The sequence below is a fragment of the Chrysochloris asiatica genome, unplaced genomic scaffold (assembly GCF_000296735.1).
Source record: "Chrysochloris asiatica unplaced genomic scaffold, ChrAsi1.0 scaffold00303, whole genome shotgun sequence".
NCBI classification, from domain to species: domain Eukaryota; kingdom Metazoa; phylum Chordata; class Mammalia; order Afrosoricida; family Chrysochloridae; genus Chrysochloris; species Chrysochloris asiatica.
The window spans coordinates 193,699-213,449 of NW_006408821.1; the positions used below are offsets into that span (position 1 = coordinate 193,699).

Consider the following 19,751-nt stretch of genomic DNA (forward strand, 5'->3'; position numbering starts at 1 on the left):
TATGTTTCATTTCCGTTTTTCTTTTTTAACTTTTTCTTGTGAACTGGTTGAAGATTTACAGAGCAAATCACCAGTTTTGCATTCTACATGTTATACATATTTTGTTGCATTTCGTTGATTGCAGTCCCCTCAGTATAAAACATCACCTGTCCCAATTCGTCCTTCTGTTTTTGGTGTCCATTACTCATTTCCTAACTCTTCTGAACTTTTTCCTTGGGTAAATGCTGACCTTTTGATCTCAAATGGTTGATTATTTTAAGATGTGCGTATCTCAGTAGTGCTATGAGCCATCAGAGTGAGTTCATTTCCGGCCTTGACAGGTGACTAAGGCTTTTATAGTTTCGGTTTCACCAGTCCTTGTCTACTAGATAAACCTGATCTTTTAAAATATTTTTCATTTTGTTCCACATTTTTCTCCAATTCATCCAGGAATTTTTAATCCCTTTCAGAGTAGTTGGTAGTGGTAGTCAGGCACCATCTAGTTCTTCAGGTCTCAGGGTCATGGAGACTAATGTTTGCATGGTCCATTAGTCCATTGGACTAATTGTGTTCAGGCATCTTTGATTTTTCTCAGTTTTCTTTCCTCAGATACGAAAAGACAAGTAGTCACAATTAAGATGGCCACTCATAAGCATTTAAGACCTCAGTGGCTACTCACCAAAGTATGATGTAGAACACACCAAACACCTTGAGGACATGAGTTGCTTGACTTGGGGGCTCATGGTTATGTTTAAAGTTTCATAATTTGCCACCTGTTAGCTCCACCACATTCATGGATATGTTTGTACGCATGCACAAATATTCTCTGTCAAACATATATATATATTTGTGGGTATACTCCCATCTCCCTTCCATACCCATTCAGCCTGAGTATCTATCCATGCATCTACCTAAATCACCATTATTACTGTGTATGTAACAGTGTTTACTTCTGTTGACTTTAAACCTTGCACTTTCTCTGCACCCCCATATGTTTCCTTGCCTCCATCATTTTTTCCCCCCAACTGCCTTCTGGCTATTCCTTCTTCCCAAGTTGACACAAGTCCTGGTGTGGCACTGTGGGTTAATACACTGGCCTGCAAAGTCAGTTTGAATCAAAAGGTCAGTGGTTTCAGCTCACCAACAGCTCTTCGGAAACCCTATACAGAGTCTCTGTGGGTCGGAACAGACTCGACAGCACTTAACAACAACAACAAACCTTTAGCCAGTGAATTACTCCTTTCCTTCTCACCCCTGATAACCATCAAATAATGATTCTCATAGCATGAAAACCTTTTCTTGACTTTTTACAGTAGCAGTCTTACACAGTATTTGTTTTTTTTTTTTGAAATTGACTTAGTTCACTTATTAGCACAATGGCATTCAGGCTCATCATTTCCATTTTCCCCGGAGCTTTTGGAAGCCGTTTCATGTATTCAAACTAACTGCATCCTAAAAGAAAGGAATAAAAGTAGAAAAGTAAAACTCTGTTGAAAAGACCAGGCAGATGTGATAAAGAATAAAATAGAATTTTCATAAATGCAAATTATAAATTAGTCTTAGAAATTAAAATCAGTGGATTGCTACAACTATAAGAATTAGTGACTTGAAAATTAAATTGGTGGAAATTGCTTAGACTGCAGTACAGAGAAATAAAAGAAAATGTAAAAGGATAGTTTATGAAATTAAATTTCCAGGAAGCCATTAGGAAAACAAATTATGGCTTAAGATTTTCTCCTGTTGGTAGAAAAATTTATTATGTGTTGGGTCTAGGATTTGTTTGTTCCCTATTTACAAAGTAATGAATTCATAAGTGTTGTTACTGTTTCATGGATACTGGCAGATAACAAGATTCCTGGATCAGAGGCAAATAATTATATTATTCAGTACAGCTGTAGATTGAGAGTTATATATGCATCATTTCCTTTGATCCCACGAGTAGAACACAAAAGAAGCTCATGTAATGGATTGTTTTAGAGAAAAACGAATACTATATTAGGTAATTTGCTATTTTAAACCAAGCGGTAAAAAAGTCTCTGTTTGTCCCAGAGGGGGAGACTTTACGTCATCCTTCATGTTTGTGCCCCGCAAATACAACCCTGAGAATATACCCAGGTTAAGGTGTTCTGGTGTCATGCTGTAGGTTAATTCGCTCATCTGTAAAGTCGGTTTGAACTGCAAGGTTAGTGGTTCAAGCTTACCAGCTGCTTCTCGGAAACCGTATGCAGGGTTGCTTTGAGTCGGAACTAACTTGACGGCACTTAAAACAACAAGGATGATCAGGACCCTGAATATAGGTTGTAACCAGTTACTCAGGTGTAAGCATAAGAGATCCATGAAGGAGTGACTTCCTATAGGAAGCACAATATTCTGAGCTAGACAAATAAAACTAAGTTGACATTTGAGAGCACATAGTTATCTAATTTATAAAAACCAGCAGCAGAGGAAAACTCTGGACTGAGTCTTCTGCTGCTTGGTAGATGAATGGCCTTAAAGTTTGACCACTGTGAACCCAACTTACTTGTAATGGCTAATGTTATGGTGAACTTTATTAGGTTATGATTCTCAGTGGTTTGGCATCAACATAGGACTTACTGCTTTTCCATAATGTAATATTATGTAATCACTTTTCCATGATGTGGTCAGCTGGTGATTTGTAGGAGGAACTTTCTTAGGGATGTGCCCTGCATCCAATATATATGATTATTCTGACAAGTCTCACATGCTCGTTTTATATGTGTGTTGTTGTTGTTGTTAAGTGCCATTGAGATAATCCCGACTCATAAGGACCCTGTACAGGATTTCTTAGGAGCAGCTGGTGGGTTTGAATCGCCTTATGGTTTGCAGTACAGTGCCTATCCTACAGCACCACACCAGGAGTTGTGTGTTTGTGTATGTGTGTGTATTTGACATAACTCAGTTAATCTGTCTCTCAAGCATGTCAAACAAAACTTCAATGTTGTGACTTGTGTCCTTAGTTCATTTAGTAATAGAGCCAATATTACAACAACAAAAAAACGATAACCAGAGTCTTAATATAAAATTGTCATAGTTACACCAGTCTGTCAGATTGTCACACTGTGGTGACTTGCATGTTGCTGTGATGCTGAAAGCTATACCAGTGGTATTTTGTTTGCAACTGTTTCTCCTCATTTTGAGTTGTGCCTCATCAGCAAATAAAGCTCCTGAAGTCTTTATTCCATTTGCATCATCACAGTCAACTCTACTTTGAGGAGTTTTGTATTTTTGTATTTTGACTGCCTCCCAACCTGAGGGGCTCATTTTCTGGTACTATATCTGAGTCCTGTGGAGTCCTGGTGTGGCGCTGTGGGTTAATGTGCCAGACTGCAAAGCCGTTTAAACTGCAAGGTTGGCGATTCAAGTTCACCAACTGCTCCTCAGAAACCCTATACAGGGTCACTATGGGTCAGAACCAACTTGACGGCACTTAACAACAACAATAACAACATCTGAGTCCAGGTGTGGCACTATGGGGTAAAGCACTGGACTGTAAGGTGGGTGTGAACTACAAGGTTGTGGTTCATACTCCTTGTTCATACAAGGTTGTGGTTGGACATCCTGTACAAGGTTGTACAGGTCATACAAGGTTGTGGTTCATACTCCTGGTTCATGCAAGGTTGTGGTTGGACATCCTGTACAAGGTCGCTGTGAGTTGGAAGTGACTCAACGGCACTTAACGAGACCATATGTAACAGTAGTCTGGTGCTGTTCGTCATGCTTCAATAGTCAGTATTCTGGTGCTATCTGACAGGTTTCACTACTATTCATAAGGCTCAGGGGCTAAACGTTAGAAAGTAGTCTGCCTCTTATTCCTCCGATTCTTAGTGTAGAAGCTATGCTGAAATTTGTCCACCATGGGTGACCCTGCTGGCATTCTTGTTAGTGAGCCTTATAGGAACTGAATAGCCAACCATGTATCAGCTGTGGCTAATGGTTTTGTTGGATGGTTAGGGATTTTGAAGGAACATGAAGGAGAATCGGTGACATGGAAATATGGGGAAGTGGTATATTGATAGACCTGTAGAATGGGCCAACGAAAATGAAGATATTTGTGTGTTTCTGAATGGACCAAAGTGAAGATACTTATGTCTCACATTAATGCTCACCAAAGGGTAACCTCAGCAAAGGAGACTTTGAACACTCAACTGGATAAGATGACGTGTTCTGTGAATACCAGCTATAAACTCTTCTCCCAGCCACTCTTGTTATTACCCAATGCGTTCATGAACAAAGTGACCATGGTGTCAGGGATGGAGATTATGCAGGGGCTCAGCAACACAGATTTCTACTACCAAGGCTTATATGGCTATTCTATCTGCTGAGTGCCCAGTCTGCCAACAGCAGAGACCAACACTGTATCTCTGATATGACATAATTCCTATAGATAATCAGCCAGCATCCTGATATGGGACCACTTCCATCATGCAAAGGACAGCATTTTATTCTTAAGGAAATAGACACTTTGAATGTGACTTTACCTTCCCTGCCTAACCATCATCATGGCATTTTACCCAGTATTGCCTTGGATCAAGGGACTCACTTCACAGCAAAGTATGGCAATGGACCCATGTTCGTGGAATTTACGGTTCTAACATGTTCTGTATCATCCTGAAGCAACTGGCATGATGAAATCATGGCATAGCAATGGTATTAGCTAGGTGGCAATTCCCTACAAGGTTGGCGTAATGTTCTCCAGGAAGCTGTATGTATATGCTCTAAGGCAGCATTGAATATATGGTTCAGCTTCTCTCATCCATGATTCATGGGTCCAAGAGTCAAGGGGTGGAAATGGGAGTGGTACCATTCATTATTACCTCTAGTGACCCACTTCCAAAATGTTGCTTTTACTGTCTCTTTGATCCTATGCTCTGTGGGTCTAAAGGTCTTAATTCCAAAGGGAGAGATTCTTCTCTTGGGAGACAAAACACTGATTCCATTGAACTGGAAATTAAGAATACCAGCCAACCACTTTGAGCTCTTCCTGCCTCTGGATCAACAGGAAAAGAAGACAGTTATATTTTATATTGGCTGGTGTAGATTGATCCTCATTCTTGAAACCAACCCAAATCCAGTGTTGCCAAGTCGATTCCAACTAATAGAACCTTACAGAGTAAAGTAGAATTACCCCATAGGGTTCCCAAGGTTGTAAATCTTTAAGGGAGAAGTAGAGTACCATTTCTTTCTCTTGCGGAGCAACAGTGGCATGGAACCACTGGCCTTTTGATTGGCAGTCAGGTGCTTTAGCCATTGTGCCACGAGGGATCCTTTATCATGATTACCAAGGAGAAACCTAGTTAATATTACATAATGGAAGTAGAGTACTAATGGAATACAGGAGATCTGTGTGGGTGACCTAAAGTCAGTGAAAAACGACAGCAGTGTAGTTCCAATATGACCAGTAATAGCCCAGACTCTTCAGGAATTATGGTTTGAATCATCCCCCCCCAGGAGAGACTCCTAATTTGCTGTGGGTAAAGGGAATACAGAATGAGCGATGGAAGAAGGTGGTTCTAAATACCAGCTAAAACCATGTGACTACTTGCAGAAACCAGGATTGGCTAATTGATTCTGACTCATAGTGACCCTGTTGTTTTTAAGTGCTGTTGAGTTGGTTCCAACTCATAGTGACTCTGTATAGATTTTCCAAAGCACAGCTGATGGGTTTGAACCACCAACCTTGTGATTATAGCAGTCCATTGCTTATTATACAGTGCCAAACTGGGACCTAGTAGCCCTATGGGATAGTAAAACTGCTCCATAGGTTTTCCAAGACAAAATCTTTATGTAGATATATAATTTATCATTTTTCTCCAGTCAAACAACTGGTGGATTTGAACTGTTGACTTTGTGTTTAGCAGCCCAGTGCTTTGGCACACTTCACCATTGGAACTCCATAGGGACTCAAATCATACTCCTTTAAAATGTTCATTGCATTGGGGAACTAAAACAATTCTGAAGGGACAAGATCAGGACTGTAGGGTGGATTGGTTTCTTAATAAAATTCTCATAGAATAGCCCTTGCTACCCTCAGAGAAAGGTGGCAGTTAACAACAATGGCGTTATGAGGGTTTCTGGCATGGTGCTGTAGGATAAGCACTAGACTGTTGACTGCCAGATTGCCAGATCAAACCCATCAGTTGTTCACAAAAACCCTATACAGGGTCACTGTGAGTCAGAACTGACTGGATGGCACCCAACAAACAACCCTCAGAATGAGCAGGTACACCTTATGACCACAAGGTCAGTGGTTCAAGCTCACCAGCTGCTACATGGCGAAAAGATAAGGTTTTCTCTACAGAGATTTACAGCCTCTGAAATCCTATGCAGGGTCACTATGAGTTGGAACCAACATGGCAGCACTTAATAACTTTGAAACAAAACCAAAACAAAATTCATTGCCATCAGGTAAATTAGCACTCATGAGGGCCTTATATGAAAGAGTAAAGCTGTTCTGTAGGGTTTCTTAGGTTATAAATCTTTATAGGAACAGACAGCTTCATCTTTCCCAAATGAGATTAAGATAAGACACTTTACTGAGAAAACTTGGAGCCATTTACTGATCACAGAGATATGTTTAAATAGATGTAGGATCCAGACCCAGCAGGGAAGAGTGCAGGTCTTTCCTGCATGCCTAGTATATTGGGAGCAGGCCCCAAGGAAACATACTGAATAGCCATTTCTACACATATTTTCCTGGTATCTGTTTATACAAACTAGAAAAAGCAAGCAGTTCTTTTGGAGTGTTGTGTACTTCTTCATGAGCCACAAATTGTATTTCACCTTTTGGGGCTTGATGGGATCCATAGCCAATCATCATAGAATTAATTATGCCTGCTCATAGCCAATCATCATAGAATTAACTATCAACTGCCAAACAGCTAGGAGCCCCGGCTAAATCACGTTGACATACAACCTTACTATCACACTGTGGGTGTGTGCATGTGTTTCACAAATATTTTGGGGGTTTTCCTGTGTCTTATCCTATTACTTAAATGGGGCCAATGTGTTTCCACTTAAATACATATTAGTTGTGTTATGTTAGGCACAAATATGACTTTATAATAGTTGTTTTTAGAGATTATGTATGACTTAAGAAGATATGTCTAGTTACCAGGTTGCTGAGGGCTGAATAATAAGCTGGTTAATGTTATGTGTCAACTTTATTAGGTTATGATTATCTGTGGTTTGGTAGACACTGGACTGATTGCTTGTCCGTAATAATGTAATCACTTCCATGATGTGATAAGACAATCTACTAGAGGACTTTCCTCAGAGGTGTGGCTTGCATCCAATATAGATGGATATCCTGGCAAAGCTTACTCATTTATTCTTGTGTCTGACTCATAATCTGACCTCGACTTCTTGGGATGTGAGCTAACAGTCACATCACATACAGAGTTTGGGATTTACCAGCCTCAGCAACCCATAAGCCAGTAACCTGCTGTCTGTTCTCCCAAATTTGGGTTTGTCACAACCATGTGAATCGGGAGAAACTTCATCCTAACTCACAGACTTGGGACATGCCAGCCTCCACAACTGCATGAAGCATTTCACTGATACACATTTCAGTCAGTCTGTCACCCTCTTTTCCTTCTCTCCCTTTTCCTTAGTCCTTTCTCTTTCACTGTTTGATTCTCTAGAGAACCCAGCTTAAGATACTTATAAGTAAGATTATCTGCTTATCTCACAGGTTGATCATAAATAAAGTAAGCATTGAAATTTAGAACTTGCTATCTTTTCTTAAATACTAGGTAGAACTTAGTGGCTTCACTAATGATATTGTTGCAGGACAAAAGTTTACTGTATTGTGACATCATTGAATGGTGAAGCAAAAGCAAGTTAAACTGATGTATTCTTTTAAAAATATTACCACTTAAAAATTAGCATGAAAATATTATGGGGTCATGTTTGATATTCCCATTGTAGTAACTGATTAAAAAGATACTCCAATAATTTAGAATGTATAAACATCACATAAAAGAGTTAAGATTTGCTTTTGCTTTTGAAATCTATGACTATGATCAAGTTTAATGTGCATGTGTTTTTTTCTGTATCTATTGTTTTACTTTTGCTACTCTATACTTCTGAAGTATTAATCTTAGAATGGAATACAATAGAATTTTTTTAAACAAGTGTAATAATGTATTTGGACATAATACAAATTTATATGCTTCTGATCTAGAAATTTTACATTATTTAAATAATTATGGATTGTTTAATCTTTAATTTCTTATATGCTTTTCAACAGTGTGTGGTATTGACCGAGGTCAAACTTTCATTGCAGAAGAAGATTAATGACTTTTGCCGTTCTCACTCTCCTCCAATTAAGGTAAAAGTATCATTTAATCAAAGAAACAAAGACAGTTTCACTTTCTGAGTTTTTAACGCTTCAGTGGGCTAAATAGCTTTTTCTACTTGAGAACATTTTCTATCAGACTGTTTTTTCCCAACATGGTACTTTGCCCCCCTAGATTAGAGGGCAACAGCCACTGTGCAGTTGTTTGGCATGGGTGACAAACGGTGACAGATCACTTGGAATAAAGTACAGAGATAACTTGTCATCTTTGTTCAAATACTGTCAGAACCAGCAGTTTATCTGGTCAGTTGTTGTTGTTGTTAGGTGCCGTCAAGTTGGTACCGACTCATAGTGACCTTATGCACAGCAGAACGAAACACTGCTTGATCCTGGGCCAACCTCACTACTGTTGCCACGCTTGAGTCCATCAGTGCTGCCACTTGGCCAATCCATCTCGTTGGGAGTCTTCCTCTTTTTCTCTGTCCCTCCACCTTACCAAACATGATATCCTACTCCAGTGACTGGTCCCTCCTGACAATGTGTCCAAAGTATGAGAGACAAAGTTTGGCCATCTTGGTCTCCAAAGAGCACTCTGGCTGCATTTCTTCCAAAATGGATCTGTTGGTTCTTTGGCACTTTCAGTATTCTCCTCCAACACCATAACTCAAAAGCATCAATTCTTCTATAGTCTTCCTTATTCACTGTCCAGCTGTCACATGCATATGAAGTTATTGAAAATACCATGGCTTGGGTCCGGCACACCTTAGTCCTCAAGCTGATATCTGTGCTCTTCAACACTTTAAAAAGGTCTTGTGCAGCAGATTTGCCTAATGTAATACGTTGTTTGATTTCTTGAATGCAACTTCCGTGAGTGTTGATAGTTGATCCAAGAAGAATGAAGTCCTTGACAACTTCAGTCTTTTTTCTCCTTTGATAAGAATGTTGTTTATTGGTCCAGTGGTGAGGATTTTTGTTTTCTTTACATTGAGATGTAATCCATACCAAAGGCTGTGTGCTCTTTGATCTTCATCAGTAAATATTTTAAGTCCTCTTCACTTTCAGCAAGCAAGGTTGTATCATCTGCATATTGCAGGTTGTTAATGTTTCTGGTCAGTAGTCATAGCAAAATTGAAGTTCATGAGTGAGGGACTTTTCTGTCTCCATGAAGTGGCTTGGAGAGAGAACAAGACAGCATTATCGATCCCCTATGTGAGAGTACACACAGATTGTATTCTCAAATAGTCATGAGACTGCTAAAAGGAAGACTTTTATCTTCTGATCCCATTGAGTTTCACACAAAAACAAAATAAACATTTTACAAGTGTTGGCAGTTGAAAACCATGATTAATTATGGGATGTTGACAGTAAACAGCAGAAACAGATTACTTAAAGCAAACATTATGTAGGAACAGATTATAGGTGATCCAGCCCCCTCCACCCGTACAAGTACCCCTCTTACCCTTGTAGTTAAGGAACCTGCTTATGCCATAATGGGGACCTGCTTACACTTCCCAAATTACTCATGTCCAGTTGTATGTCACTGAGTGGGTATGCTATGGATCTAATGTCAGTAAGTGTGCCTTAACTCAGCATGTGTGATACCACTTCAACTCAGATGTGGCATGGCCATGTTCATTCTCTCTGTCTTTCTCCACAGCTTTTCTTGGCTGGCTTTGGCCCCATGTGCTTAGTGGTCCAGCTTTCACCCACTGCTTTGGGATAATCCCTGTGCCTGTGTCAGGTTTAGGCCAACTTTATAATAGCTTTCAAGGCAAAACTGTTTTACTGGCAACTTCTGTTATATAAGCATGCCCAAGCCTCTGTGGGTAACATTTGCTTATGATAGGCCCCTCCCTCTCTCTAAGGGTTACATCTCTCAGCATAGCTAAGGTACTTGGTACTGTCAATGGTAGGGTGGTATGGCCTTACAGTGCTGGTTGCTTTGTTTGGCCTTTCACCACTGACAAAGACCAACAACTATGACTCTTCTCTGTGCTTCTTACTCCATAAGCCAACCTGAACCACCACTGCTGACTGCATCTACCCCATGTCTAGAATTTTGTAATTCTGGAGGGTAATAGCCACTGCCCAGTTATTAAGCATGGTCCGCCATGTTGACAGATCAGAGTGATGAGATCTTTCGTGCTCAGTTCAAATGTTGACAGAGCCAGCAGTTTATCTGACTTCTTCAGAGAATTAAGTACTCTGTATTTAGGCATAATTTTTTTTCTTTAGCGTACTGTGCAACTCTCGTGTGTTATTTTCATATGTGTTCTATTCCAGTATTTGTTTTACATGTTGATGGCTTCATTTTTTTTTTTTTTCCTGTGTAACAGAGTTAGTGCTACATCTCCGTTGATCCAGAGGTTTAGTTACCAGCAGTAGACCTTTACTGCCTTACCCTTGAGTTTTTAAAGCAGCCTTCCTCCAGATAGGATTCCTTTCCTGCTCTTCAAACTGTTCTCCAATGCAAGAAGACATCATATTATCTGTCCCCCAAAACAGCCCTTACCAAGGCGACCAGCCCCAGTCCAGGCCTGTGTGCAGGTCTCCACACCCCTGGCCAGAGAGGCCATTTCAGTAGGTTAGGCTCCATCAGGCTGGCTGGCAGCTACACTAGGACTCTCCAGCCTGTGAGGACACTGGGGTTGGAGTTGTATGTTCCTTACTCCAATGAGATGGGATTGACTGGGGGCCCTGTGGTATCAGTACAGTGCACGTGTAGACTTTTGTTTCTAATAGAATATTGCTTTACATAGGATTATATATTATGCAAATGTTTCTTTTTGTTATCTGATAGCTCTAAAAATAGCTTTGATCACTAAAACAATTTCTTTCGCAGTTCTAAAAATGGATAGAGTACATGTCCATTGCTTCTAATAAAACATTTATCATTGTTTTGTCTACTATGGCTTTGATTGATGAATGAGTGCTGTGTTCTCAGGCTCTTACCACCTATCTTCTGGTAAACGTGATAGAGACTTTCTCTGTTCACTGTGTAGCGTAGTTCAGGGCTGGTTCACCTGGCCTCCAGAAGCAGGGGTGTCACTGACTGTTGGGTTATCGAGGACAGGAACTGGATATGCCACTGGCTACGAGGAGGACATGAAACAAGGGAGAATTTTACCCTCCTTGCTGCCAACCTCCAGCCATGTGTGGTGTCTGCAGATCACTGTATCAGCAGCAGTTTGCAAAAGTTCAAGGTGGCCACACTGACAGCTCACCCGTTTTTCTTCTTTTTCACTACTCTTGTTCAGCTTCCTCTTCATTTGACACCCAGTCTATCTCTCTGTCCTATCCACAAAACTCAGGGTCTTTATTGTAGAGGGTCTGCTCAGTGTGTCTGTGCTTTCCTCCACTTTGCCCCAAAAGTCTCTCCATCAAGATACCTGTTTCTTATATATTGTATATTATGACTATGTAGGAATTTATATTATTAAAAATCATGAGCTTTTTAATGATCACCTAGTGTGAGAGGGAGAGGGGAACAGTAATTACAGTGATAGAAAAATCATATAGATTAAGGATGGAATTGTACAGCAAAAGTTGGGTGATATATTTACAGTGGAACTCAAAAAAATAGTAACTGCTGAGGCTGCTTATATACACCACAGACCTTATAGCATTTGTTTTCTTGGTGGTGCTTAGAGTTTTCAAAACTTGGAAGCAGTCATCCAAGGCATATAATTGAAGACAATTATTGAGCCACAGAGGAGTGAGAGTCAGGAATAGGAGAAGGATATGGAATTGTATAGGTAGTTTCCTCTACAAACCACTGACTCCTGTGCCTGGAAAAAAGAACTGGATGGTTCCCACCTACCAAAGCCTTTTGATTCAAGATTCTATGGAATAATCCTGATCAAAAGGGGGTACATGCAGAACAGAATTTCATATTCTTAAAGAATGTAGAGTATTTAGAGCCACAGAGGCTGGATGAATCCCTAAAACTATTGCCCTGAAATAATCATTAAAACTTAAACCAAAAATATACCCCAAACTCTTCTTAAAACCAAATAATAATTGTGTTTAACTAATAAAAAAGGCTGCTTTGAGCATTATGCTCTTTTAAAATACTCACTGCTATGACTTCGATTCCAATTTATAATGACTCTGAATAGGGTTTCTGAGACTAAGTCTTCTGCAAGAGCAGAAAGCCTCATCTTTTTCCCATAAACTGGCTGGTGGGTTTGAACTGCTGACTTGTGGCTGGCAGTCCAGTGCTTACCTAGAAATCTCTATATAGGATCAAAGTGGCAACAGTACTCAAAGGTTATATAGTAATCCCAGAGGGCAGTGAGTTTATGTTAATGAAGGAGTAACAACTCAGAAAGGAAGATATAAGGGTGGTTGCATACCTGAATATTAAAATCAATGTTACTGAATTGTAAATGTATGAACAGTTGATTTGATGTACGAGGGGGCTTCAAAAAGTTTGGGTAGTAATGAACTAAAAAAATAATGGAATTTTTCTACAAATTTTGAATCCCCCTTACATGTTTTGCTGTATATATTCACTGTAATAACAAATTTTTTAAAAACATCATATAATGTATCATTGGTAATGCTTGTTTCTAAAGACTTAATTTTATTAAACTGGATATCAAAATCAAAATCCTTGATTCCTAAACCCATCTACAGACAAATAATTTATATTATTTGTGATTCACTGTGCATCCTAAAAGATATAACTAATTACAGATTGTCACCAAGGACATAAGATATTTGTGCAAGCTTTTTGGTTGATTTTTTCTCTATAAATGTGAACTTGTTTCTTTCATTCCATAGTTCATCACTGCAGATGTACATGGAATTTGGTCACGGTTGTTTTGTGATTTTGGTGATGAATTTGAAGTTATAGATACAACAGGAGAAGAACCAAAAGAAATTTTTATTTCCAACATAACGCAAGTATGATTCTGTGGGTTAACATTGTTTAATAAAATTGTTTTTTTTAGAAATTGGTGTAACTTATTTCCATAAAGATGGTATTAGCAAAATATTGTAATATGGTAATATGTATGCATTGTTTTTTACTTGTTTTACAGTGGGTTTTTTTTTTTTTTTAAGTTCTTATCAGTTTTACATTCAACAAATCATACACCTTGTTTCATATTACAGTATTATATATAATCTCCTCCATGTACCATCAGTTAACAGTATTTCTCTCTCTGTTCACTTTAGCTGTTTTTTGTTTTGTTTTTTGAACACTCAGGCATATGTAATAATTTATACCACCAAAGGGCACATTCTGCAAGTCTGCCTCCTGGTTGCCTTCAGTCCCTCTCTTTTTTTTTCTTTAAGTTTTTATTGTGGATTGAGTGAAAGTTTACAGGACATATCATTGTTTTACAGTGTTTTAAGATCAAGGGAATCTTTCGTTAATTTCCTGGTTGTGTTATATTACAATTAAGCAGAAGTTAGAAAAGTAATCATTAAGAGTGACTTGTTAAGTGCCATTGAGTCGGTTGCTACCCTGTAAGGGTTTCCAGGGAGTAGCTGGTGAGTTTGAACTGCTAACCTTGCAGTTCAAATGGCTTTGCAGTCTGACGCATTAACACACAGCACCATACCAGGACTCCAAGAGTGGCTGAGGTTCCCTCGAATGTCATTTAATAATTGATGATAGATCAACGTGCATTTTTTATAGCTTTTAAATGTTTCTACTTCATGTTCCTGTGGAGCATGATATGTGATTCAGAGTTTACTGAACTGTTTATTATATCAAAACATGGATATATTAAGCATGTCATAGGTCAGTCACCTGGCCCAGCCCTGTAACTCCAGGAAGAAGCACACCTAAATCATATTAGACAAGAGCTTTTTTAATCTGTTCTATTTATAAAACTGCAGTCCTGGTGTTGCGCTGTGGGTTAATGTGTCAGACTGCAAAGCCGTTTGAAGTGCAAGTTCGGGAGTTCAAGCTCACCAGCTGCTCCTCGGAAACCCTATACAGGGTCGCTATGGGTTGGAATTGACTCGATGGCACTTAACAACAAAAATTTATGAAACTATAAAGTCTGAATTTTCTAACCTCATAGCATTTTATTTTCTAACAATTAGAAATTTTATGTGACTTTTTTTTTTTTTACTGCTTTCTCTTTTTACCTTAAATGATTTATTTTATTTCTATTCTTTATAATCTAATTAAAACCCAAAGGAAGCCAAATATACTTTTACTTTTTAGTATTTGTATTTTTGTCTTTACACTATTTTAATTTTTTAATCTAGAGTAATGTTGCCTTTCTCATTCCTTTATAAGAACCATTCACTGAAAAGTCATCCTGTATATCTTTTCTCACACAGAAGGGTTTATTCTACCTGTTATTCTTTCATATTAATGTTTAGTCAACCCTTTTCTGGTTGGTTTTAGAATCACATTTTTAGAATTAAAGTCCAAGAGGTAATATGGGTTCTTGTATTCCATTAGTGTATTCTTTTATTGAATAATACAGGAAATGAGGACGTTATCCATGATGAATTAGAAATATTATTAACATTCCCATTTAATGTATCAGAAAATTATTACTTTTTATTAAGATCTTAGGACTTTATGGATTATATCTTTATTTCTTGAGGTGTAAGCAAACCTACTTTATGTTATTTTTAGCTATGTATTTAGTAAGTGCAAAAATGAGCACCAAACCATTCTTTCCACAGCCCTCCCTACTTCTCAGCTGGATTCAGTCATTCATTACATTGACCACACAAAATTCAGACACCATACTTATAGGGAGTTTATTAGGGAAGTTCTTGTTAAATGTCGTTGAGTCAGCTGCAACTCATAGAGACCCTGTAAGGGGCTTCCAAGGAGGGGCTGGTGAGTTTACACGGACCTTGAAGTTCAAACCGAGTTTGCAGTCCAGTGCTTATCCTACAGCTCCACACCAGGAATCCATTAGGGAAGTTGTTGTTGTTAAGCTCCATCGAGTCGGTTCCAACCCATAACGACCGTGTATAGGGTTTCCAAGGAGCCGCTGTTGAGTTTGAACTGCTGACCTTGCTGTTTAATTCACAGTCAGAAAAGGCTCAGGATACAGTTCTTCCAATCAGCCTCTCTTCTGCCTGGGCAATGTTAACAAAGTTCTTTTAAGGCAACTGATAGATACTCACAGGGCACAAAACTCCACCGTGAGCCTCAGTCTAGCTCTGTGGGTCAGCAAACCTACCCTGTCTGCCCCACTTCTTCCCACAAATTAAATGCCTGGAGGTATCCCACTCTGCAAGGAAAACTCCTGCCAAAGTCCCTCAGCTGTACTTGCTCCATAGGCTGGAAAGCACACTGCTCTGTCTCATGTTCCTGGTTCTGCTGCTTCTCTGCCACTTCTCCAGTGTCGTAGTTTTCTGTCCCTGGGTGCAAGACATTCAATGCTCAGCGATCTGGAGGCTCAAAGGACACTCTCCACTTTTTGGCTGTTCGTGATGGTAGTGATATCCCCTGCTGCATCTAAGATGGCTCATTTATGCCCTTATTAGAGTTTAAAGTTTTTACAGTTATGGTTAACTCTATTAACATCAACAGCTGAATCATGTCATAGTTTCTGCATTTTCAACCACCTTTTCTCACCCAGATCCATTAGGGAAAAGAGTCATAATGTTTTTAATCATAAATAGTTAAAAAATGTTGTTGGTAAGTGCCATTGAGTTGGTTCCTACCCATAACAGCCCTGTATAGGGTTTCTGAGGAGTGGCTGGTGAGCTTGAACCGCTAACTTTGCGGTTCAAACGAACTTTGCAGTCCAGCATATTAACCCACAGTTCCACACCAGGACTTGAGTATTTACAACCTGCAAAATTACAAAAAGAAGAGAGAATGCTTATTTCATTAGATTTTATGTAGGTGAAGTTTATAATATAATAATTTGTCCTTCAATGTGTAAAATTATATATAATTAGAAATTTTTTCTTCTTTGACCCATCCCATTCATTTTCTTTTGCAATATAAGCCAATTCCTTTCTTCTTAGCCTGATAAACTGATAGCCTGATAAGGTATAATACAAAGCCTTAATGGTAGAAAAATATGGTCTTTTTTGTGTGAGCTTTTTTTAATTAATAATGTTCTTTTATACATAGGCTAATCCTGGCATTGTCACTTGCCTCGAAAATCGTCCTCACAAACTTGAGACAGGACAGTCTGTAACATTTAGAGAAATTCATGGAATGACAGGGTTAAATGGATCTACACAACAAATAACTGGTAAGTTGATGTATTTCATTTATTCTTTTATACTTATTATTCAGTGCATCTGTAATTCATACACTATGCTTAAAGCTGGAAATACAACATCAGCTTGGACAGACATGATTCCTGACTGTTGACTTCAAAACTCAAGTGAGGAAATGGTACATCAAAGATACAAAACAAGCTAATAGCATTCTGGAAACTTCAATCCTAGTATGAAAACTGTCCATTTGGGGGACAGCAGCAGTGGGGAAAAGATAATCTTTTTTAAAAAGCAAAACTGGAACCTTTAAAAAATTTTACTAGTTAAATGAAGTCTTTGACAGCTTCAATCTTTTTTCCATTTATCATGATGATGTATATTGGTCCAGTTGTGAGGACTTTTGTTTCTTTATGTTGAGGTGCAATCCATACTGATGGCTGTATGTAGTCTTTGATCTTCGTCAGTAAGTATTTAAGTTCTCTTTGCTCTCAACAAGCAAGATCCTGGACGTAACTCAGGTTAAGGAGTTTTATTCCTATCCTAATGCCACATTCTTCTTCATATAATCTAGTTTCTCATCTTATCTGCTCAGCATATAGATTGAATAAGTGTATGTTGTTAAGGTTCGTCGTCGGTTCCCACCCATAGCGACCCTGTATAGGGTTTTTGAGGAGCAGCTGGTGAGCTTGAACCCCCACCAACCTTGCAGTTCAAACGGCTTTGCAGTCTGGCGCATGAATCCACAACACCACACCAGGGCTCCAAATAAGTATAGAAGTATTATCAAAAATAAGTATTGGAAAATTACAACTATGGCTCATACCTTTCCTGATTTTAAACCATTTGGTATCTCCTTGTTCTGTTGTAACAAATGCCTCTTGGTCTATGTATAGGTTTCTCATGAACACAGTGAAGTGTTCTGTAATATACCCATTATTTGCAATGTTATCCATAGTTTATTGTAGTCCACACAGTTTGTGCATAGTAAATAAAGCATAGACAGTTTTTTGCTGTTCTGTGCTTTCATCCAAGACCCATTGGACATCAGCATTGATAATCCATAGTTCTTTGTCCTCTTTTAAATCTGGCTTGGATTGTCTTCAGCAAAATATTACTTGCATGTGATATTAATGATCTATGGATGACTTTTGCATTCTGTTGGGACACCTTTCTTAGGAATGGCCACACATCTTATTGGTAGGCCAAGTAACTGTCTTTCAAATTTCTTGGTATAGACAAGTGAGTGACTCCAGAGCTGTATCAGTTTGTTGAATCATTTCAGTTTATATTCCATCAACTCTTGGAGCTTTGTTTTTCACCAATGACTTCAGTGTATCTTGGATTTCTTCTTTAAATATCATTGGTTCTTGATCATATGCTACCTCTTGAAATGGTTAAGTATCAGCCACTTTTTTTTTTTTTTTTAAACAGTGACTGTGTGTATTTCTTCCATCTTTTTTCTTTTCCTTCCAAATTTTCTTATTTGGTTATTGTTGAGAATGTACACAACAAAACATACATTGATCCAGCAGTTTTTACATGTGCAATTTAGTGATATTGATTACATTCTGTATATCCATTCTCACTCTCCTTTACTGGTAGTTTCTCTTTCATTGACATAAATTCACTGTTCCCTTAGGTTTCTAACTCATTTTTATACTATGTTGGCAGTTTGATCCTATATAGATAGATCGTTCAAAAGCATAATGCTCAAAGTAGATGTTTCTTTCTTTTTCACTAGTTAAGCTAAATTATTGTTAGATTTTAAGAAGAGCTCAGAGATATTTTTGGGTTTAAGGTTTAAAGATGGTCTCATAGCAATGGTGTCAGTGGTTCATCCACTCTCCATTGCTTCAGAAAGTCTGGAGTCCTTGAGAATTTGAAATTCTGTTCTACATTTCCCCCTTTTGATTAGTATTCTTTAATTCCTTTTTTAAAAGAAGTTTTTATTGTGAATTGAGTTTAAGTTTACAAGGCAGATTATCAGTTTTATATTCCATAAATCATACTTTGCTTCATTGCAATGACTACTATCTCCTCCATGTACCATCAGTCAACATTATTTACCTGTATTCCCCACCCCCCACCCCACCCCGCCTTTTTTTTTTTTTTTTAAGGTTTTTATTGTGGATAGAGTGAAAAGTTTACAGGGCAGATCATCAATTTTACATTCAACAAATCATACACCTTGTTTCATATCAATAATTATAATTCCCTCCATGTACTATCAGTTACAGTTCTTCTTACTGTTCACTTTAGCTCTTTAAAAAGAACACTCAGGCATACATAATAATTTACACCTCCAAAGGGCACATTCTGCAAGTCTGTCTCCTGGCCACCAGCTCTTAGTCCGTCTCTTACATTAAATCTAGTGTTTAGCTGCTCTCCCTCTCCATGTCACCACTTTTGCCTCCGTCTCTGGCGTTGCTGCTTCTCTAAATAAGGTCCCGCATTCTGCTTGTGTTCTTCTCCCTTGATGGTCCTAGGTCATCTGTTTGTGGACTGTAATATTATCCACTCCCCTGTTTTTGTTACAAAACTTCTACCGTTACAATTGTGACAGTCGCAATTAGTCATGATAATAATTACTCAGTACTGAATTGTAAGAATCTTGTCCCCATCTCTTTTCACCAGACCCATCTAAACAAGATGAAAACTATTCAGTGAGACTCTTTCTTCCCCCACAGACTCTTAAACTAAGCTCCATCATGAAACCTTTGGTGCCTTTATAGGCCTCCTCCCTCTATTTTAAGTAGCCAATGTCTAAGTTGCCTGTCCCTATCTACCCTGTGTACAGAGGGGATAGCATTGATACTTGATATGAAGACTCCTTCCCTCTTTATTGGTATTTAGAGTTACTACCGCCATTACTATAGGTCAGGTTCATCAAATTGTATCAATTTACCCTTGTTTCCTTTATTCCCCCTTCCAAAATTTTTGTTTTTAAAATCCTGTAGTCGAGTTCAGATTATCAAGCCATCGAGCCTAGGTCAAATGGGTACTGTCCGTAAGTTTGGGTGTTCTTGTGAATCTCCCCTCACTTCATATCAGCTGGATGCTTCACTCTCAGCTCTAGCCCTCCATGGCTATGTCCTTGTCCATGAGCTCACGTGTCCCCAAGTCTCACAACACATTTGACCAACCAGCCCTTCTCTCTCTCATCTCCAGGTCAACAGGAGTCAATGGACTATGGTTGAACTCAGCCCATTTCTTCATTGCTGCCTTTCTCCCTCTTCCACTAATAGTAGACTAATGGGAGCTCTGGTAGCGTAGTGGTTACGAATCGGGCTGC

At 38.7% G+C, this 19,751-nt stretch overlaps 1 protein-coding gene across 1 annotated transcript in view; it reads left to right on the forward strand.

Moving 5' to 3' along the window:
• The window catches only part of UBA6 (ubiquitin-like modifier activating enzyme 6), a 144,894-nt gene that overhangs the window by 31,748 nt on the left and 93,395 nt on the right, over window positions 1-19,751 (forward strand). Inside the window, exons 7-9 of the mRNA XM_006874816.1 lie at window positions 8,249-8,329; window positions 13,082-13,204; window positions 16,368-16,491. Coding sequence (XP_006874878.1) covers window positions 8,249-8,329; window positions 13,082-13,204; window positions 16,368-16,491 — 328 coding nt within the window. The remainder of the gene's footprint in view (window positions 1-8,248; window positions 8,330-13,081; window positions 13,205-16,367; window positions 16,492-19,751) is intronic.